Below are 21,668 nucleotides of genomic sequence, written 5' to 3'. Positions count from 1 at the left end.
TGGGCCACACAGTGCACGTAGAGCTGCTCGAGTACCCAGGGGAGGACCTCATGAAAGGTCTCCTACCTTGAAGGTTGAAGGCCTGGTGAGTGTGGTCGCGCGTGCGTGTTCGACAAAACAATCACATCATCACGTGACTCATCGGTGGACGAAAGTGACCAGGCGACCGGGATGACAGAAGTGCTGTCAATGAGTCTCCCTCAGAACACAGCAGCTGCTTGACTCTATGGCGCCCCCGAGTGGACATGTGTTGAGGAGGACGCATCTCGGAGGGCGCCCATATCCGGGTCAAGCCTGAAGTTTCTCTGGAGCCACATGGAAAAAAGCTAGATGAATCTAGAAGGAGACACTCAGGCTGGAAGGAATCAGCTCTTTAATACAACACAAACATGATTCACTCACACTCCCAGTCCCGGTTCCGGTCCGACCCACATGCAGGGACATCCTGGTCCCGGTCCGACCCACATGCAGGGACTACCAGATGCCTGTCACTGGATCAACTCGCATCACGGAGAAGAAAAAAGGTGGAAGTTACATCACTGTTTCAGCACGGCACGTAGAAAACACTTTCACAAAAAGGTAAAACTGCTGTCACACGCTGACACAAAATGACTGCTGGCCACAGACAAGCGTGTGTATTTGGCAGGATATGGCAGCTACACACAGTCCACAGCTGAGGCGTCGTCGTCGTCGCCGCCCCCGCCCCACTCGCCGAACCTCATCTGGGGGGAGGGAGCTGCAGGGTGGAGGTTGTTCATGTCCTCCAGAGCATCAGGGTCCGTGTCCTCCGCGGCCAGACTCATGTGGCCGCCCTCGTCCCGGTGCGTGCGCACGTGTTTGCGGAGCGCCGCTGGCTCCTTGAAGCTGCGGTTGCAGAAGGGGCAGCAGCAGGGTCTCTCACCCGTGTGGATCAGCTGGTGGTGCTTCAGGTGCTGCAGGCGGCTGAGACGTTTGCCACAAATGGCGCAGACGTAGGGCTTTTCACCAGTGTGCGTGCGCCGGTGTTTGCGCAAACCGTCCAAGTGTCTGAAGCTCGTGCCGCACTCCGAGCAGGAGTACGGCTTCTCGCCAGTGTGAATGCGGAGGTGGGTCTTCAGGGCTCCGGACTCCCGGAACCTTCGGCCACAGACGCCGCAGGGGTACGGCTTCTCGCCCGTGTGGATCCGAATGTGTTTCTTCAGACTGGAGATCAGACGGAATGTCTTCCCGCATTCCAGGCAGTGGTGAGGCCGGTCAGCGGGGGGTTCTGCCGCAGACTCCGAGGGTCCGGCCAAGTCCTCTGTTCTCCCCGGAGACTGGCTGTCACCTTTCTGTGCCTCGGCTCCTGCCAGAGCAGAACCACACTCTGCCGCTTGCCTATGGTGGCGCTGTGATGGGTGAGGAAAGGGTCGGTGGGATCCCCCCTCTTCACCCAGTGGACCGTAGCTGAGGTCCCCTACAGTCTGAGAGGAGTGATCTACTTCACCCACTCTAGTCTCACTCCCCAAGGTGGACTCCTTCCCTTGGGACAGGACCGGTCCTGGAGTGTGTCCATGCTCCTCTTTAACCACAAAAGTGGACCCTGGTGCCCGAGGATGGTGCTGGTCTGAGAGACAGAAAAAGATCTGCATCAAAAGAGGAGACCCTGAAGGACACGGGCCGGTCCACAGAACCGGGTCATTCATCAGCGCAAAGGTCATATTTACCTGGTCTGCCAGTGTCTGAGCAGATGTGGTCGCTTCCCGTGGAGAATGAGTCCAAGCTGTGGTTGGTCACAGAACCGTCCGGCTGGATCGACAGCTGGCACATTTTGAAGTCGTCTCTGGACCCAAAACCATGAAGGGATTCCTCCACAGCGCCACCCAGACCCAGGTCGACCCCGGCCCCATTCACACCCCTGGAGTTCTGGTGGTTCCTGTCCAAACTGGCTGCCATGGAAGCCATGGAAGACAGGGACGGGGTGAACTGCGGTTGTGGGTACGAAACCTGCAGCTGGTCGATGAGTTTCTGAGCACTACACAGACACTCCTGCAGGCTCTTCAGCTCCCGCTCCGACACCTCCAGCCGCACCTTCAGCCGCTGGTTCTCCTGCTCCTTGTTGGCCAGCTCTTGCTGGGTCTCATTCAGAACCAGTACCACCTCGCCCAGCAGAGTGTCCACCGCGGCCTGGATGCTCGGAGCCAGTCGGGATCTCAGCGAAGTCACCGTCATGTTTCCGAACATGGACTTGGAGTCCGCTCTGTCCGACAGACTGGAGACACTTTGTTTACGGTGGATCGCTGAGTCGGTGCTGGAAAACCCGGTCCGCCTGGAAGTCATCACTAAAACCGCGACTCAAATGCTCGACGTGTTTGCTGTCGCATCTAAACTGGACTCGTCGTTCGGTCGGGAAGAATGGAACTTGCTGCTTGTGCCGTTGAGGGCCCGCACATTAGCATTAGCCAGTTAGCTACAGCAATGAAATAGAAAAAAACACAACTGAACCTTTCGATTGTTTTCTGGGGAACACTGTTCCGAAGGCCGAAGATGAGTCTGGATCAAACACAACAATCAGACAGTTGCACTGGACAAGTTCGATACGCGCTTGGTCCGGTTCTCCGACTTCTCTGTTTTGCTCTGAGGCCCGTCGCAAGATTGTGACGACATCGACGATACAAAGCCCTGCGTAACGTCTGGCAGGCTGGCATGTGCGTTTGATGCCTCACGTCTTCTGGTACCGAGAGGATTAACTAATGAATGTAGGGTTACTGAGAGTGTACGCAGAGGAGTGTGTGTTCTGCGTGTGCCATCGAGGTGGTCCAATCTTGCACTCTGTCTCGCTTAGACCCTGAGGCTGATCTGCAAGACAAAGTCCAGGGTAAAATAACTCCACCTCCGTCGTCGACTTCAAAACAGGTCATGTTGTGATCGGGCCAAATTGTTCCCGTTCTTTTGAAAACACCTGTTCGCTGCTTCAGGCTGCAGGGGGCGCTGTGTCGTGGTATGCGCCCGCTGACTCATCGAATCAAAAGCAGACCATCAGCTCGCGACACCAACGTGTCCGCTGTCGTCATGACCTTCGACCCCCGTCACAAAGAAGCGCGTTCATCCTCGCGCGTCGGACACAGCTTGGGTTCATGCACATCACCCGGCCCGCGATGTGGCGTGGACATCTGGTTCTGGTGAAGCCCGTTTGACTCATGGCTGAGTGTCCCGGTGTTTCTGCTGTGTCACTGAAGCCTGAAACGCACTGACAGAGGAAATTACCTTTTCAGTCTGGTCCTGGAACGTGCTGTGCACACGCGCAGGACACGGATGAAGAAGATGATGACAAAGGTTTTCTGGATAAAAAAAGTGTGTGTGTGTGTGAGAGTAAGTGAGTGAGTGAGTGAGTGAGTGAGTGTGTGTGTGTGTCAGCAGCTGCTCCTCACTAACTGGACCAGAACACTGCACTGAGTGTCCTGGAGCCGGGCGTGTAGCGGCTCTGCTGAAGTTGTGTAACTCTGGAATGTGAAATGTGTTTCAGCACAAAACCGCAGAGTGTTTCACTGGCAGCCTCAGCGCTGGAGCTTCCGGAGGGTCCGAGACACTGAGCCGAGCGGTACGAGGTTCTGGAGAGGTGAAAATTGGAGGTTTGTTCGCTGGAATTCGGTGTCGAGTTTCCAGGCGCTTCAGTCAACTTCAGACCTGGGCAGTCGACGCCAGAACTTTTCCGGAATTGGAGAGACGCCGGGGCCATTCAGTCCAGAACCGGAACCATCCACGTGAAGGGGAGTCAGACTTCAGATTCAACACATCAGGTTAGACATTTAACAAGTATCACTTGTGTGTGTGTGTGAGAAACATGTGTATGCTCACACACAAATCTAAAAATGTTCACCCTGATTGACTGACATGTTTCCCCAGAGACTCGATGGCGCCCCCTGGGGAAGGCCATCTTTCCATGCTGCTGGTCGCAGTGACGCTCATCCGAGGTTCAAGTCCCACTGTGACATCAGAGGTCCAGAGTTTCAGCACTGCTCTGGGCTCTCAAGACTCCCGGGCTCTGGCTTTGCCATCAGACGATTATTACGACACACTGGACCCGGTTTCCACAGTTCCACCCCGTCCGATGTCATCGACGGACGGGAGAAGCTTCCAGAGGTGCAAGTATGATCGCTGCGTGGACAACCAGCTGCCATGCGACAAGCTGGCTGCCGCCACCGGCTGCCGCTGTCCCGGCTTCACCCTCTACAACCAACTGCCCGACCCTCCTGACCAGCTCAGCCTGTCCTGGAACGGGTCTGAGGTTCTGGTCCGGTGGTGCTCCCCCTACTCTCACGTGACCGGGTACGTGGTGACAGTGGGAGGAGAGGAGAGGCGAAGGTTCGGGGAGAACCAGAGGAACGGGGGGGTCGGTGACATCCAGGAGATATCAGAGGTCTGCGTGGTCGCTGAGAACGATGCAGGGGTCAGCGGCAAGTCCTGTACGATGTTCCGACCCAGGAGCCGCAGTGTGGCTGTGAGGGCCGGACTCATCGCTGGAGGGCTGGGCCTCTTGCTGCTCCTCCTGCTGGCCACTGCCATTTGGGGCGGCAGGAGACGTCACAAGGGGGGCAACAGTATCTCCATGGCCTCAGTTCAGGACGGCTAATGAGGTCAAAGGTGACGTAGCGTCATGTTGTCATCATGACATCATTGCGATTCATTAACTTCCGTGTTGACAAAATGTAGTAGCAATTGCCGCGACATGGACCCAGCAAACTCAGGAAGCAGACAGCTGCTCACTCGCACAAGCTTGGAGGCAGGTCACATGACCTACGGAGGAGCCCTGGAACGGTATGAAATGGATCAGTCTGTCGTGCTGGAATCTTCTCTGACTCACACCATGGATGAAACACACTGTCCAGATGTGCTAGCGAAACCATGACTAAGGAGAATTTCGGTGCAGTTGTGTTGACACATGTTTAGTCATCTGTGAGTGTGTGATCAAGCAGAATGTGTTGCCCTCATCAGAACCAGGTTTATTAATAAATAAAGTCTTACGAATCTTCGCGGAGTTCGTTTGCGATCTGCCTGCCCCCTGCTGGATATTGAAATAATGACACGAGGGGACAGGAGAAGACCCGACTGCAGGCGATGGAACGTTCGTGTGCGATATGCTTCGCGTCTGATAAACTGAGATCCGTCACCATCACTCGCCACCCGCGGTCGCTCAAGAGTGGCCTTGGAGCGCTTGACCTGAAAGGTCGAAGGTCAGGTAACTGCCAGGCAGTTGTCACGGGAACGACTTGTGTTGAGATTAATATTGACGCAGATGAATTACAGCTCCAGACTTGGAGTCAGACCGATAAGTGAGACTTCAGTGAATCAGCTGACTGGTGATCAGAACTGTGGGGAAGGTACAGTACTGGTTCCTAACACCAGATGGGGCGATTGAAATTTTTGTCAAGCACTTCTTGCTCTGCTCACTAGAGGGGGCTGTAGGGACGATTTGTTGAATCTAAACTTGTTTACTTGCTTGCATAGATCTGATCAGAGTCTCAGTCTCTTCTGGATCGTATGGACGCCTGGAGCAGCTCACTGACGAAGAGAGAAAAGGAAACACCAGAGCGGATTAACAAATAAATTGGTTCTGGTCTCATAGGAAACAGAGGTCCAAGGTCAGGCTGGCTACCCGTGACGGCTTTGGTTCGGCAGTGGCCGATGAATTCTGGACCTGCAGAAGCCTGAGCAGCCTCTGGACCCCCCTGAACAAAGCAGAATCAGCAGCAGAAAGGACACCACGCGCTGTACTTTGAAAAGGTTTATTAAATTTAGAAAACGCCGTCAACAGTTTCGGAGCGACGGCAGGAAAGAGTGAAGCTGTCAGACGGGGCCGGGGCCCTGAGTTAGAAACCAGCCCGGCTCTACTCCGGGTTCACCACAGTCGACTGCTCGTCTCGGGGGACAAGAAGAGTCCAGACATCAGGTAGAAAAGTTGATTTGCAAAGTCACTTTTCAAGTCGAGGAACGTCCTGCCAGAAACTGGGAGCGACCTGCCGACCCACGACCTGGATCCAGTCGCTGCCAGTAAACTGGACCTGGTCGTTTGGGGAGGGTGCGGCAGAGCCTCAGCGCAGGAACTAGAGTCGTTCAGATGGAGCTGGATGAGGAAGTGCAAACGTCTGTAGGTGGGTTGTGTGAGAGGACGAGGGTGGGGGAGGGGTCGGCGAGCTCCCCCTCTCTGGTCATCAAGGCGCCGACAGTGGCGATTCTCTGGACGGGGAGCCCGAAAGGTCCTCCGGGGGGAAAACTGTGAGCGTGCAGGCCCGGATCCCGCCTAGCGACTCGGGTAAGTCAAAGACTTTGTGCCACTCGTCCTTCTCGGGGTCGTACTTCTGCACGATCTCCACCATGCAGCGATTGTTCCAGGAGTAGCCCCCCACCACGTAGATCTTGTTCTCGAACACGGCCACGCCCACGTCGCTCTGGCCGCGCAACATGGCGGCGATGGGAGTCCACAAGTCCAGGGCGGGGGAGTAGTACTCGCAGCTCAGCACGTCGTCGTAGTCGCTCGTGCCTCTGAAGTGGTTTCCCCCGATCACGTACAGCCGGTCTCCCACCGTACACATGCAGTGGAGGCCGCGCACCGTCGTCATCGGCGCCTTCTGAGTCCACTTGTCTGCGTCCGGGTCGAAACACATCAGCTCCTTCTGGAACGTGTCATGAGTGATTCCTCCTGTCGGACAGGGAAGGAGAGTGAGTGAGTCCATGGTGAGTGAGCACATGACTGTCCCAGGGAGACCATACCAAATCTGTCCGCTTACCAAACGTGTCGTACCTACCGCAGAGTGATGACGTCACACTTGCCATATACGATATATATATTTTTTTAATGTTTTAATGAGGCAGAGGAATTTGAAAAAGAATTTCGAGGCGCTTCCTACCACGTGGGTAGCATTTATTTCCACAAAATACGATGTTTGTCATCGAATCGTTTGCAAAGTTTATGTCCATTCTTCGCCGCAGACTGCGAAACAACGCGTCGTGATTGGCTGACACGTACGGGATATTGTTTTTACAAATAAAAATATATTTGTGTATAACTGCCTACTGTGGAGACTATTGTGATTTCTTGTGCGATATCAAAGAAAAACAAAGCTCCGTACATGTCAGCCAATCACGACGCGTCATAAGGGACATAAACTTCGCAAACGATCCGATGACAAACATTGTATTTTGTGGAAATAAATGCTACGCATATGGTAGAAATCCTGTATTTCAATTTCCTCTGGCTCACTAAAACATAAAGTTATTGTATAAGGCGGATGTGACGTCATCACTCCGCGGCGGGTAGGACACATTTGGTACCTACACCGTGCTAAACACCAGCGCCGGACCTTCAGCCACCCGTGACTCTGCATCACAGCATCAGAACAGGGGTGAAGGGGTCTGACCCAGGCTCAGCACCAGCTCTACTGGGGAGTAGACAGAGACGCTGCAAACAACTGGGGAGCGCAAGGCGAGCATGAATGGCCAGACTGAGGAGGAACCAGGACACGTCTGCAGGGACGGATCTAAATAAAGAGGAGTCCCAGCATGCACTTGGACGGGAGCGCCCGCAGGCTGAGAGGCTGAGAGCAGCGATCCGTTCGCTTCACGGCCACGACAGTGATGAAGACGGCGCCATGAACCACCTTCATTTCCACCTAAACCCTTGTGAGACTCGGGTCTGCGGCAGGCTCTCTCGGTCTGGACTCGGCTTGTGTGCAGATGTAACAAACTGACTGTGTTTGTCAGGTTTATCCAGCTGACTGGATCGGTTCTGGCGGGCCGGCGGTGCCAAACACCATGTGATCTGATTAACTGTGACAGGGGCCGCATCATTGGTACAAAAGCTCCCTCCTCCTCCCCCCGCCAGACACCCACGAATAAACCAATACCAATCAGTGTTGAAGGGTGTTGTCGGCCTTCACGGTAACACACCACGTCACGGCACAACACACAAAAGACCATTTGACTCGGAGAGACGCGCCTAGTGTGACTCGGCTCACGCAGGCAGGAATAGAGGAAGCGCTTCATCACGCCTCCCAAGAAATGCTCCAACAATCTGACGCCGCAACGTCATCACAGAGGTCTTGTGGTAGCATCGTAAAAAGTGTCTGTACTGCTGAGTGGAAATAAGTGTGTCCAGCAAACAAGAGCTTCAGAAGCGCTCCACTCACCCGAGATGTACATGTAGCCTCCGTAGACCGTCCCCGCGTGGCCGTAGTGCGGCTCGTTCATTTTGGCCACGTACGTCCACTCGTTCGTCCTCGGGTTGTAGCACTCCACGGTCGCTGCAGGGGGAGACGGGGGGTGGAGGGGAGACGGGAGAGATGGGAAAGTAGGTCAAGACTGAAAGGCAGACGACAAACAGCAGCACGTACATGCATGTTAACACAAACCGGTTCCGCATTAACAGGCAAGTTAACACACACATTAACACACTTCAGTGGCTCACGGCAACTTCACTGGTCAATCCAATGAGCACACAGATGAGGTGGCAGCATCATCATCATCATCATCATCATCATCATGCTTCGGAGTGGCCACAGTAATCAAACGTCCAGCAGACGTCCTGGTCTAGGTGGACAGTACTTGCTGGGCAAAGGTGACGTGAATGAAGCAGTCTCTTTCCACCACCAGCGTCACGTTGCAGGAAGTTTTGAATCAGCCAGATGAGGCTCCACCAGACCCCAGATTTGAGGGACAGCAGACGTCGTGCAAAACTAGTGACCAGTTTGTGTTCGTGCCTCCTGATCCCAGAGAGGATCAGACTGGTTATTACTGTGTCCTGAGTCAGCTGCAGCAGACCTTGGTGTCAGAGGTCGAGCGCCTGTCAGGCTAATAAGTACAGATGTGGAGCAGTGACTGCAGGCGCGGCTGCTACAGGAGGTCAACTCAGCTCTGATGCTCATCTTGTTTCCCCGCCCTCAGAAGGTCACAGATGTAGCGACGTGCGAACAACAAAACCGGACTCACCCAGCTCTCCGGCGGCGTTGCGTCCTCCCACGGCGTACAGGTGACCTTTGAGCGCACTGAGGTGGAAGAAGGTCCGCTTCTCATTAAGGCACGCCACCTGGATCCATTTGTTGTAGCGCGGGTCGTAGCGGAACACCGTGTCCACCGCCGTCTTTCCTTTGGTGTCGTAGTTGCTTTGGCCTCCAACAACGTACAGGAAGTTCCCGATGACAGCGATCCCATGCTGGTACCGCGGCGCGTCCATGGGCGCCAGCGCCTTCCACTCGTGAGCCTTCTCGTCGAACAGACGCAACTCTTTGCTCACCACCAGCTGCTGGCGTAGGACGCCACCCAGTGTCACCAGGTGGGCATTGTCCGAGCGGATTGCTGTCCGTTCCGACTGCATGACCGGCTGCATGTACGGCATCATTTGGTAGTTGCTGGCCTCCAGGAGCAGGTTGACGCAGGTGTTGTCCGTGCGCATGAAGTCTACTGTCTGCACGTGGTTGATGAGCTCCTGAGGGTTCATGAGAGGGAAGCGGATGTTCTTCATCAGCTTGGATGCGTAGTCCATTCGGCCGTCCTCATATCGCAGCCAGCGGCACGCCGACTTGAACAAGTCCAACTCAGTGCAGTGTTTCAAGCTGTTGCTGGACAGAACGAAGGCCAGCCGCTCGAACGGCAGCTTGACGAACTCTCCGGTGCCCAGCAGCGACGGGAAGTTCTTCAGGATGAAGTTGTTGACGTACTTGTCCACCTCCGTCAGGTTGTACGTGTTAGCGATGCGCCCCACCTCCACGCAGTTGTCCAGAGACACCTGTGGGACAGAGAGCACGCACGGACGTGAGAACCTGGACCTTGGTTGGACCAGCCGGGCCTCTAGCTTCTCACCCCTGATATGAGAAAGACTTTGCAGAAGTCCAGGACAGGCAGGATCTGCAGAAAACTGGCAGCCTCCAATGTGTCCTGCAGGTTCTCCATGTTGAGCGAGAGCTTTGCAGTGTAGATGAAGTCGATGATCTTCTTCAGGCCGATTCTGTTCACGCCGTGAAGTTTGATGCACATCAGGTCCTGCTCCTTCATTCCACCTGCAGCAGGGAGGTCACAAGACAGAGGCGCGGATGAGGTGCCAACATCTGGACCGTGCTTGAGAAGCATGTCAACGCCTTCATGCAACATCACAGAGGATTAGCTATGAAACACGACATGACTGAACATAGGGCTACGGAGAACTAGGCCCATCTCCTGCTGGGCATTTAGCGGCATTCATGAAAGATGCAGAGGACCAGGTAGAGAGCCAGGCTGACAGAACCGGGACAGTCTTGGGCATGAATAAATGATGCATCGGCCCACTCGCACCATCCGACTCACCTGTGAACATTGCTTTGAAGTAGTCGGAGGACGACGCCATCATCGCCCGATGGACCGGGAACGCTTCGTCTCCGTCTCCAGCCACCAGCGTGACGTCGCAAAGTAAACCTTCTATCCTCAGCTGGTCGAATCCCTGCAGTGCGAGAACACAAGACAGTCGGCACAATTTTCACTATCGATTTAAACTAGGACAAGCAAAGCTCAGGAGCTGCAGGAGAGCGAAGGAGCTGGGATGAGTGTCTCACCTGAAGAACCACAGAGCTGTGCGTGTTGCTGGTGAAGAAGCGAGTGTTTCCAGTCTTGGAGGCCTGCAGGTGGGCAGAGATGCCCATGTCACCGTAGCCCAGAGCCACTTTCATGTGAGCGTCGTCGTCCTCCACCAGAGATCTGAGGCCACAGAAGACAGAGTTATAGACTGAGAGGTCCACGTCAGGAGGCACTGCTTCTGCTGGCTCTACATGGACATTGGTGTCATCAGACTCAAAAGGTTTCTTTAGAGGAGCAGGACATGTTGACACCTTACAGATTCTACCAACGAGTCTGAACGTTCGGTCTCGATCGGTCCACTTCACCTGACTGCTGGTCCGTGAGTAGCCTCAGAGCTCGAGCAGCTTCAGTATGGCTGTGGCTCATTAAAGCGAGAGGACCAGGTCATCAACAAACAAAACTTCATCTCTTCATCACTAGAATTGTGTCAGAAATTCTGACACCTGGTCATGTTGCGTTGCCGTCGACGGTGAGGATGTGAAACGGCTGACACTCTAAATGACTGCTGCTGTGGTGAAGAGCTGATGGAAGAAGGTTTATCGACCGCTTCTTGTTATGAAGACATGAAAGAGGAGGATCACTCTAAAGGGCAGGCTTGGACAGGGAGCGCTGCGAAGCTGACAAGACGGAGGTTGATTTTGTCGACTGCCACCATGACGTGTACATGTTTGACAGGTTGCCTCCTGGAGTGAAGGGTGCGAGACAGAGCGGAGCGCTGTGACACCAACATGCCGCGGGGAAGGAAGCACGGTTTCACTATGAGGTCAGTCATGAGGATCATATGATGAGGAGAAGATCAACTACCACCATCACAGCTGGAGACGGAGCAATGGGCACAGGTCAAGCGGTCACAACAACGACACAGCACGGGACGTGTACCGGTCCATTTACCCGGTCTGCTGGTAGGTCGGACAAGTAGAGTGGGATGTCCACACCACAAAAGAGTGCTGGTAGCTGCCGGACAGAAAAGAAAACAGCTGCAGAATTGGACTGAGACACCCAGACGCCCCCTACAGGAGAAGAACGGCACTGCCTGAGGTTTAGAGGGCTGCTGAACTGGCCAGCTGAGAAGAAAGCCAGCAGTGACAGGACAGTCACACAGAAAACACTCCTCCCTCTAGTGTGGCCTGGGTGAGTCCAACTATTGCTTTTGTTTCCAGACCAACAGGGTGGGACTTCAGCCCTCAAGCTGTGCTAGTGCGCACCATCATAGATCTCAAGAGGAAACTGGCCGTGGCGACTCTTGTCGTGTACAGGTGTCCCTATAAAAAACTAGAAACGCCCACTCAGAGCACAAAATCCACCAAGCAGGTTTAGTCCACCCCCGACATAACCACCCACTGACAAAATATCCTTTAAAACTGAAGCAGCTTGGCTGAGGTTTGTGCTCTCTGAGTGCTTTTCTAGTGCCAGACATGAAAGCGGCGTGGAGTACACCAAGCTGGCAAGTACAAGACAAGCAAACTACAAGAAACTGCTAACAGGTCAACAGCACATGTGGCAGCAACTCTCACAGATACACTCACACACTTCTACTTGAGGGGTGTTCACTGGGAAACCTGGAGAATCAAACCAGGAATAGGAACGTGGGTGAAAATCTGCACCTTCAAAACGCGAATGCTAGCTTGCTAACACGCCAGTCTGCCATTTTTGATGGGAGTACAGCCCACACTGTTGGCAAACCAGTGTCGCAGCACCTTATTTGGGGACAGACGGGCAGTAAAAAAAGTGACTGGTGCTCAAAACATCGGCAACAAGCAGACAAACAGACAGACGGACAGACAGACTGAGCCACAGCTGTCAGCAGCTGGCACAATGGATCTGCTGAGACAGAAGAGCGGAGGAGCAGCTTCTCTTCCTAATTCTGATCAGAAAAGTGACTGGCGGCTGACATTAACGGAGGGTCCTCGCCCGGAGTCCCGCAGAGTCTGCAGTAATTAACGCTCAGCATGAATCCTTCACGGAGGTGATTAATGAACAGCAGTCGTGCACGTTAAGTGCTGAGCCTGACAAAACGGAGGAACAAGCCGAGTTTCAAGGACTTCAGTCGTCCGGACGACCAAGTGGAACCTGGGTGAAATGTGCTCAGCTGCAACACTCCAAATTTAGATCCTGCTGTGACAGCTGTGTGCGTAAACCCCTTCACCAGCGTTTCTGCCTCAAACCCTTGAGCCACGGAGAAGACTCGGGCAGAACCCGGTGCGCTGGCAGTTAAAAATACCTCGGACCCGACGGACTGTTAAGTTCTAAAAAGAGCCCAGACCACAGACCAGCCTGTAATCTGGAGCACAACAACATGCTCATGCGAAAACTCCCCTTGGTCCAGTCAGAACAGCAGGAGATGTAGGCGGTAAAAGGAGCACAAATAATGTTGTATGGAGAGATGAGCCTCGGGTTACTCACTTCACTACTAAAAAACTGAGGCTTGTTTACATTGTATTTCAAGGTGGCGTTATCGACTTGTCATGGAGCTGCTGTGTGGGAGCTTCAGTGTGACGATGTTTGGAGAGGCTTCACAAGTGACACAGAAATCCACAAGATGAAGCTGACTGAATCCATTTGTGGCTCACATGCGACAACACAGAAGCCTCTCAGTGTACATCCATAAGAAAACACAGAGTAGGTTTCATTGTGAACAACAGGAAATTAAAGTGTGAGAACCAAGCAAGCGGCTGATGGCCAAGTATCCTCAGCACTTATGAAACACAATATTAGTGAGGGTTGTGCCCGCACACGGATGTCACATGACCTTCAGGAAGGAACCCAAACACAATGACTTGCCCTCTCTTCATCTCAGGGCACTGGAATTGTTTCAGAGTTCACACGTGTCACGTCGCCCCGTGGGTTCAAAACCCACATCAGAATGAGGTGAAGAAGGTGTTCACTTCAAGGCTGTGTCAGAGTGAGGGCTGCTGAGGTGTCCTTGAGCAAGGCCTCTAACCTCAGGCAGCTCAGTGAAGCGACACCACTCAGTGAGGCGTCAGCCGTGTCAAACCTCCATGTTGTTTCTGCACTCAGAACCTGGTGATCCGACAGATGTGCAGAGTAAGACGTTTTTAAATATTTATTCACTACCAGATTAATCCCTTAATCTGGGACAATAAACTGGATTAAGTCCAGAGCCTTGGTTTTGATGCTGGAACCTCCATGCTCGAGGCTAGCAGGCCAGAACCGGGCTCTGTGGACCAGGGAGGTGAAGCGCTGACAGAGATGCTGTGCGAGGCGATGGAGCAGGTCTACCCTCCCCCCCCTGCACACATGACAATAGCTTCTAAACGGGTCGAGCCGACAGCCTGACAAAGGCAGGCTCCTCCCAAGCTGCTGGATCCCTGATCCCAAATAAACACAAGCGAGGTGGAGGGCAGGAGAGCTGGGTGAGGCGCCACACTAGAGCCGAGCTGAACACACTGGACCCAGCAGAACGGTCCAACTTAACCCGATAAGTGCTGGATAAAACAGATGTGTTCAACTCTGGCGGGCTAAAATATCCCGTCCTGAGAGATGCACCAGCTGCTACTCACATGTAAGCGGGCGAGAGCGGTGAGGACCTGGACGTCTTAAGAACTGGCACCGGGAATTTCCAGCTGACAGGAGAACCGCTCTTCCATTTTAACGGCATGTTGTTGTCACCAGAATGGTGCCGGAGGAGATCCAGCAGCAAAAAGCATTTCCCTGTAAAGATCCCAGACTCCCTCTTCCATCCCACTCTGCCCACACCAGCGACGGGGAGGAGAGCGGCGGCGACGGCAGCACCGGAGCGGGCCGGCGGGGGTCCAGCCTTCGATTCTAGCAGCAGCAGCAGCAGCAATGGCTCAGGACCAATGGCTTGACTGGTGCATTCACGGTGGGAGGGGGGAACTTCCCATCAGGCCAAGCTAAGGGGCAGAGCAACATTGCCACCTGGTGGACAAAGCTAAAACTGAGGATGGAATTGTATGAACAACAAACCCTTATTAAAACTATGTACAGATCATTTCTCACGACAGCAACTCCGAGATCAAGTCCTGACGACAGAGATGGTTCTAGACCACATGGACACAACATATGGCGCCAAATCAGTGATGGCAGATGATGGCAATAGCTTGATTAAACTGCAACAGCGGGTGACGCCGTGACCTTGGTTTCGTCATGATCAGCTGTCAATAGTGATACTAGTACAACTGCGCTAACTGCTAGTGAGGAGGAGGCTATATTGGACTAAGGGGCTTTTCACACTGCGAATTCTGTCTCGGGTGGCCTGAGTGCGATTCGCCCCATGCTGTGAAGCCTCGCACCTCAGGCGATGTCCTTTTTTTCTCCTCAGCTGGCGGCGCTCAGTGCAAAATAGCTGGTTTGTGACCCACCATGAAGCACGTCTCAAGGAGTCATCATCAGCCCTGCAACACCCGAGTTACAACCGTTGGCTTGACCACTTTATTTCTCTGTCACTTCATGACACTGCGAGTCATCGTCACCTCAGATATGAACAGGTGACGGACCTCTGCCATGGCTGTCACAGAATGTGGTGTTTCACAGCCAAAACTAAGCATGAAAGAGTGTTGTCATGTTTAATTGACAATGAAATAGTGGAAACCAGCTGCGTAATACGGAGCGTCTTGATTGATCAACGCTGCTCTCACAACACCTTGAACAAAAGTGAGTGAGATCGAGAAGATATTAACCAGTGAAGTCCAGATCCAAACGTCAGAAATGATCAATGAATAATCTGGTGATCTTCAGTAACTTGGGAAAAAATCAGTCACTACCCGGCATTTATCATGTTCGTGTGGCATCGCGCTTTACACATAGCTTCCGGCATTTAGCACCGAGTCGCCTCGACCGACACCAAACCGCTCGCAGGTGTTACATCACCCCCAGCCAACAGCCACATCATACAGGGGTGTCCAAACCGGACCTCAAAAGGCCGGGGTGGTGCAGGTTTTTCTTCCAACCGATCTTGCACGCTCCTAAGACACCTGATTGATGAAAAGGTGTCCTCATGATTGGTTGGAACAAAAACCTACACCCACTGTGGCTCTGATCTAGCAGAAGCAGAGAGGAGAGAATAAAACACTTCAGTAGCTCTGACCTTCTTCATCAAGCATAGCTCTTAGTCCACATAAAAAACAAGCGACGTTTTGATGAACATGCCACTGTGTCTTCAGCTCACCGCTGCCTGTCTCTGACCGATGACATCCGTGTGCTGAAGCCAGTTGAAGTGGAACATGACTCGCAGAATGAATCAATGTCAGCTGGGAGGAGAAGTCACAGCTCATCACTGAGGGTAAGATAACAGCATGTCTGACCTTTTCACTGTTTCTCTGACCTCAGAATGGCCATTGGGCGGTACAGTATCCCACAAGGCTAAACTGAAAACGCATCCTGGCCATTGTTGTTGTGGCAGTCCGGAGACATCCTAAATCCTCACCGAACTTCCTCCTCAGCTAAACACTTTTGATCAAAACCTTGAACTCCTCCATGAATTCTTGACCACCGCTGCGGTCAGCAGACCCAAAGTACCCTTACACAAAGATTCTTAACAATTCACATCCTCACCACAACAAGACCCATTCTATGGAATTATGGAGACTCAATGCATTAAGTGCAGTTTTTTTTTTAGTTAATTTTTCTTCGATTGTGTTGCTTTGTCTATGCCAATGTTTGGCTTTAATGTCTGTATGCTGCCCCGAATAAAGGCAGTCCACTCTAGTCTCATCATTCAGACGGTGACGACCAAGATCCATTTTGGGCTGACACTTAACAGTCAATCACTCATTTGCCTTCCTGCTTCTACTGACTGGCCATGAAAGTGTCAACAGTGCAGCTATCAGTGTATTGACCACTGCGCCATGCAGGAGCAGATGTGTTGCTGACTTATTTAGAAATGATGAGCAGAGGTTGAGAATGGGTGAGGTGGGGGTGGGGGGGGGGAGAGAGAGAGAGAGAGAGAGAGAGAGAGAGAGAGAGAGAGAGAGAGAGAGAGAGAGAACAACAAATGTCACACAACACAGCGAGAACTCGCAGCAAAATCCTCCCCCTGCATCTTGATATAGAAATGTATTTTTGGCTCCAGAGGCTCTCCGTGTTCTGGTCGGGACACGCTTCAGTGCTCTTGTTGTCAAACCAGCAAATGAAGAGAAAAGAAGCCATCAGCTGCCCTGAAGGACAACTCGCATAAAACCTCTGACCGGTCCCTCTTTGTCCCGGTCGACTGGGAGAGAGCCGACCCACTCCTCTAAAGCCCAGAGGATCAGCGGGACACCTGCTGTCCTCTCTTTTGCACCCGACATGTGACCCGTTCTTCTGAGTCTCAGTGAAGCTGCTGCAGGCGCCCCCGTCTAAAACCACCGCCTCAACTGAGTTCATCTCAGCTGTCAACGGTGAACACATGAAGAGTGACAGCATAAAAGTGATGAGACAAACACAACAAAGCAGCTGGAGCGAAACAGGAGGTGAAGCATTCAGACCTCACCTCTGCCTTCTATCATGCAGGTAGGGACCTTCTGAGAGCAGGTCACCAGAGGTCAGTCCAGGTGAGGGCAGGTCAGTTCATTAATAGATTTCCTCCTCAGCCCCTCCCTCACTCTTTTATCGCAGTAATCGGTGATGATACGATTACCTCCAGAGCTTTTAAAGAGAAGACGTTTGCTCTGAGGCGTGACGTCTTTGGTGGCCACAGCTAATCCAGTTAATACACAGCAGGAATCTTGATTAACCGCATGAGAACCAGAAGAAAACAAAACAAAACAAAACAAGAAACAGACTAGACACTGCAGCTGAGCGTCCTGCAGCAGCTGACTCCGGCCTGAGGCCTGTCTGGTGCCATCACTCTTCACAGTGAAAATTTCATTCATTGTGACCTCCTGGTGTGAAATTCAGATTTGTACGACGCACCCGTGTTCACGCCCGTGTTCCTTATCTTCCAAAGGCCATGTGTTAAGATCACACAAACAGCACATCAACCGGACAATGATGCAACACACAGTGCCTCTGATGCACCAATGAGGACCAGACCAGCAGCTCCTACATGTTAGTTCGACAAAGTTGTCCTACACAACAAAGATTGAGTATACAATATGACGAATGTCCACAGGAGTGGTGTTTGTAATGGGGACAGTCGGGTCGAGGAGGAAACTGACAATGTCATCTGTCACTTCACCGGAACCCAGAGACTCTTCCAGCGGATGGTTCTCATTGTCAACTAAAGTGCTTGACACCTCCCGCAGGTCAACAGGAACGTTACACAAACCGGTGGCATGCTTGCAGCCACTGTGGGCTCCATCCTGAAGTCCATGCTCCAAAACACTTGCAGTAAACACGAGAAGCCGCAAGAGGTGCAATTCTCATTTGTGAAACCTCACACTCAATCCTCTGACACACACACACAGTCAAAAGATCATGGGTCCTTGTTTTCGCCAAGTCACAAAACTCACATTCCCTAAACACAATGATGTAACATGAGGGGAATCAAGCGCTCAACAGAACTCTTTCTCCAGAATACTGAGTGAAGAGAACTGGTGACCTCAGTCAGTGTGAATGAGGGAGAATAAAGAATATAGGGCGGCATGATATTTGAAGGGAGGAAAATATATAGAAATATATAGAAATATATTGTGATTAACACAAATGGTCACCATAAGCTAATAAAGTGTATTTTTAATGAATTAGGTTGAAGAATTAGAATCTGTAACAAGTTGACAAAATTAATTACTTATAAATGGTCGCCCTATAAACTTTGATGTAGTTATTATTATTATTATTAGTAGTAGTAGTAGTTGTAGTTTTGAACAGCAAAGTATGGTCAAGCAACAGATCAAGTGTAGATTATTATGGTCATTTTGTTTGGTTCATTATTGATTAAATTTAAGATATTGTCATCTGATGTAGTCCATTTTGAGTTATTGACGAGTAACTGCATATGTGATATCTTTTCTAGGTTTGGACTTTTGTTGCCACAGCTGCAAAGGCATAACAAATTATCTGTTGCTAAAGTTTATCTGACCGGCCTGAGATGGGGACTCGGGATGTGGCATTAACAGTGAGGCACTGTCGGCACATTCTGTTGGGTGATATGATCAATATGTAATCTAAAATATGTCCATATTTCTGAAGATGATTGACTTTTATCCATTGCTCGAGGACGCCTTCTACTGTACTCCCCATTATATATCTATAGTATCTGCATGAGCAGAAGGGGGAGGGGCTGGCTGTGAGAGCTCCGCATAGAATGGAGAATTCTCACTGACACTAAAATGAAGCAAAACAATTGTTGAAAAGTTTAAAAAAAAAGAGGGAAGATGTTGCACTGTCCTGCAAGGTCACAAACGCAGATCACAATAAAAATATTATAAACTAATACTGCGCAGATATGTCGATAAGCTCATGGAGAATCTGTCTGCACACGACAAAACGCCTTCACATCTCCAGAGCAGCACATGAGAGTGAGGAGCCTCAAACAAGCACAGATGAATAAAAGCACTCAGTAAGGCTCGACTACAGCAGCAATGACGAAGTGTGCTCACCTGTCGTGCAGCCCGATGAGCAGTGTCTCGCCTCTGTGCACCGGGTGCTCCATTCCTGCACCGATCCTGTGGGACACACAGACACTAGATCAGGTCCAGCGGCCCCGGGCTTCTGCAGACCGTTTGAAAGAGACTTTATTTATATCCGTGCTCAGCAGATGTCTGGAATCAGTCATGCACGCCAAACAAATCATTTGGCTCCAGATTACCAGTCACTCTTACATAATCCAGGGAAGCACAATCGAGCTTGGAGATCACCACATAAGTTCACACAAGGAACAAAGCTGTTCTGATTAGACTCCCAAAATTAGAAACGCGTCCAAGGACAGTAGTGGAGCTATAGACAAGCCAGCTCCAAGTGTCCCAGCCAAATATTACAACAGTGTGTGCGATGCTTCTCTGCGCCCCATTTAAATCATTAAAGCACATTTCATTAGTATTTCAGTCAAAAGACAGTACCTTGGAGACCAAAGTTAACTGCTGCTGAGCTCAATGGACCAACCCTACTGCTGACATAGTTTTAGATTGAGATGATGTGATGACGTAGATTTTTGTTTTTTTAATTGTTAAAATAGTAATTCTGCAGGGATCCTGGCACCATCAGAGGGGAAACTCACTATCACTTCAGAAGGATCGCTCACATGCAATCATACAAACTCTTAATACACATGAGTGTGGAACATGAAACGTAGGTTTCTCACAACTGATTCATTTGTAAACCCACTGATAGTGGCTGTTCTAGGTTTTAGAAACACTTGTGACAGTGTTGTATGCCACTTTGGCAAGTCTGTCCCAGTGTTCATTTGCTGTTTGGGCTGCAGACGTGGGTAAATTCCGGATGAGATTCAGTTCACATATAATCTCAGATAAAGACACACAGTAAGCTTTACTAAAAATAGCCCAACTATCCGAAGACAATTAGGTTGCACACACCTACCTGCCAACTACCAGTAAATTTGGATCTTTTCATCGTCATATAATTCTGATGCGTTTGGACGCTGTCGAAAAGCACTGACACACGGCCATAGGTATAAAGCGTTTAACAAAAATGTTAAAATACGGCACTAGTTTGTCAGCAGCTTCAGTTGTTGCGTGTCCTGAACGGGGGACGTCAAGTGCATCATAGAGCAGAAGGCTGCTGACAGAAGCACCTGCAGCTCAGCTGCCTCACGGGTGGATGAGTCGTCTTCACTCTCTGGTGATGTTTTACCCCGAACTTCAGCAAAAACACGCGCTAGCCAACCTGCTGCTTGGCGCACGTTTAAGTGTGTTTTGGTGTGGCAACTGGACACTCACGTGTCGGACACGGACCACGGTCCACATCTACGAGGTTTCATCTAACTTTGACCGGACGTGTCGCAACAGCTCCCGGTGGGAGAATGCTAACTAATGCTAACTAGCTAAGCTAAGTCAAAGAGTAGCCCCAGCTGTATACACCACAGCCAGGCTTTTGTCAGTCAACCACCGTATCTCGACTTAATCAATGGACCATAAAACAGTCGAACCGAATAGAACCCGGAGCCGAACGACCACTTTGATGGTTAGTTGGTTCGTTGCGACCATTTAATCATCAGTGTCCTCCTGCCACCTGGTAAGAACTGCTGAAAACGTAACACGCAGCACATATAGCATGTTACACGTCCTCCAGTGCCGACATGTGAACTTTTAACAGGAGGAAATCTCACCTTTGACGACGAGACGATGTTAACTAGCGTCCTTGTTTTCCTCCCAAGCAGCCAAATCCACTTACTGTTCTCAACCCGCCTTCTTCCCAACGCTTGACCAATAGGATCAACGCTTATTGAACGCGACGGAGCACCTCAACTTGTGATTGGTGAAAGAGTATGGCGATCTTTTCTCATTGGCTGAAAACTTCCGTTACTATATAAAGAGTGTGAAAGTATTCCAGTCATCTGGAGAGTTTATGATCGCGTCCAGCTGTTTCACACGCTATTCATGTCTTCTTACTGCAGCAACGCGTGGGTCAAGTGTCGTTTATCACGGACACAAAACATTTTTGATATTAGCTGAGACCAAATGTGTCGTTTCTGGCTTGGTTGGGGGTGAATCAAACATTTTATAAAATGTCCACTTTGTCCTTGAGTACAGTGTGGGACATAAAATGATCTTTACACATGTATTAGCAAATATTTTTTATTATTTAACACAGAGCTTGAATAGCATTCGCATCATCCGCCTCCATCCACGAGTTTTTATTTAGACGTCAACTCCCGAAATGAGACCACTTCTCATGTCAGACTCCACACAAACAGGAACGTTTTCTGTCTCACCCTAAGTTCACATCAACATTTGTGCTCTACCGGCTTCATCACGGGATTGTTTATGTTGGCAGCTCCTCTGATGAACCCATGTCTTTACTGTTGAATGATGATTAATAAAGGAACAGCAATCATCTGAGAACGACGATTAAATAACTCCCACTTCAGTTCAGTTCACTTTGACAGTGAGCAAACATTGGCTTGTAATACATCACTTTAGCGATCATAAAGGCCCAACAAGTGTTTATTTTTGGTTTGTTCATGACACATTTCTCCTAGGAAACACAATAGCACCACCACGTTCACACAAGATAGTTGAGCTTCAATC

The 21,668-nt window shown here is 51.1% G+C and overlaps 3 protein-coding genes across 9 annotated transcripts; 1 reads left to right on the top strand and 2 right to left on the bottom strand.

Moving 5' to 3' along the window:
- Positions 1-216: 216 nt before the first annotated feature.
- si:ch1073-224n8.1 (zinc finger protein 16-like) lies at positions 217-3,375 on the bottom strand. 2 transcript variants are annotated; one of them, XR_008412785.1, is made up of 3 exons: positions 1,686-3,375; positions 403-1,585; positions 217-305 (listed from the first exon to the last, which is right to left on the bottom strand). XR_008412785.1 is itself a non-coding variant. In XM_053846968.1 (2 exons), the coding sequence occupies exons 1-2, from the start codon at positions 2,296-2,298 to the stop codon at positions 657-659; spliced, it is 1,542 nt and encodes a 513-aa protein (XP_053702943.1). In that variant the 5' UTR covers positions 2,299-3,375; the 3' UTR covers positions 362-656. The 2 variants fall into 2 exon arrangements, 1 of the variants encoding a protein (XP_053702943.1); XM_053846968.1 differs by lacking the exon at positions 217-305 and having other exon boundaries at positions 362-1,585.
- LOC128748318 (leucine-rich repeat neuronal protein 4) lies at positions 2,769-4,978 on the top strand. Of its 4 annotated transcripts, none has more exons than XM_053846972.1 (3): positions 2,769-2,836; positions 3,485-3,758; positions 3,865-4,978. In XM_053846972.1, exon 3 carries the CDS (start codon positions 3,872-3,874, stop codon positions 4,589-4,591), a length of 720 nt encoding a protein of 239 aa, XP_053702947.1. In that variant the 5' UTR covers positions 2,769-2,836; positions 3,485-3,758; positions 3,865-3,871; the 3' UTR covers positions 4,592-4,978. The 4 variants fall into 4 exon arrangements, with proteins under 4 accessions (XP_053702947.1, XP_053702946.1, XP_053702945.1 ...); XM_053846971.1 differs by lacking the exon at positions 2,769-2,836 and adding an exon at positions 2,960-3,294; XM_053846970.1 differs by lacking the exon at positions 2,769-2,836 and adding an exon at positions 2,960-3,312.
- A 737-nt stretch (positions 4,979-5,715) lies between these two features.
- Positions 5,716-20,832, bottom strand: klhl13 (kelch-like family member 13). 3 transcript variants are annotated; one of them, XM_053846352.1, is made up of 8 exons: positions 20,747-20,832; positions 19,062-19,127; positions 10,539-10,680; positions 10,294-10,426; positions 9,814-10,010; positions 8,944-9,739; positions 8,145-8,258; positions 5,716-6,658 (listed from the first exon to the last, which is right to left on the bottom strand). In XM_053846352.1, exons 2-8 carry the CDS (start codon positions 19,112-19,114, stop codon positions 6,171-6,173), a joined length of 1,923 nt encoding a protein of 640 aa, XP_053702327.1. In that variant the 5' UTR covers positions 19,115-19,127; positions 20,747-20,832; the 3' UTR covers positions 5,716-6,170. The 3 variants fall into 3 exon arrangements, with proteins under 3 accessions (XP_053702327.1, XP_053702325.1, XP_053702326.1); XM_053846350.1 differs by lacking the exons at positions 19,062-19,127; positions 20,747-20,832 and adding exons at positions 11,452-11,514; positions 14,082-14,365; XM_053846351.1 differs by lacking the exons at positions 19,062-19,127; positions 20,747-20,832 and adding an exon at positions 14,082-14,364.
- Positions 20,833-21,668: the final 836 nt, after the last annotated feature.

Source organism: Synchiropus splendidus, chromosome 17 (assembly GCF_027744825.2).
Source record: "Synchiropus splendidus isolate RoL2022-P1 chromosome 17, RoL_Sspl_1.0, whole genome shotgun sequence".
In the NCBI taxonomy this organism is placed as follows: Eukaryota; Metazoa; Chordata; class Actinopteri; order Syngnathiformes; family Callionymidae; genus Synchiropus; species Synchiropus splendidus.
Note: the sequence above shows the minus strand (reverse complement) of the source record. Positions and strands in the feature narration are given on the sequence as shown.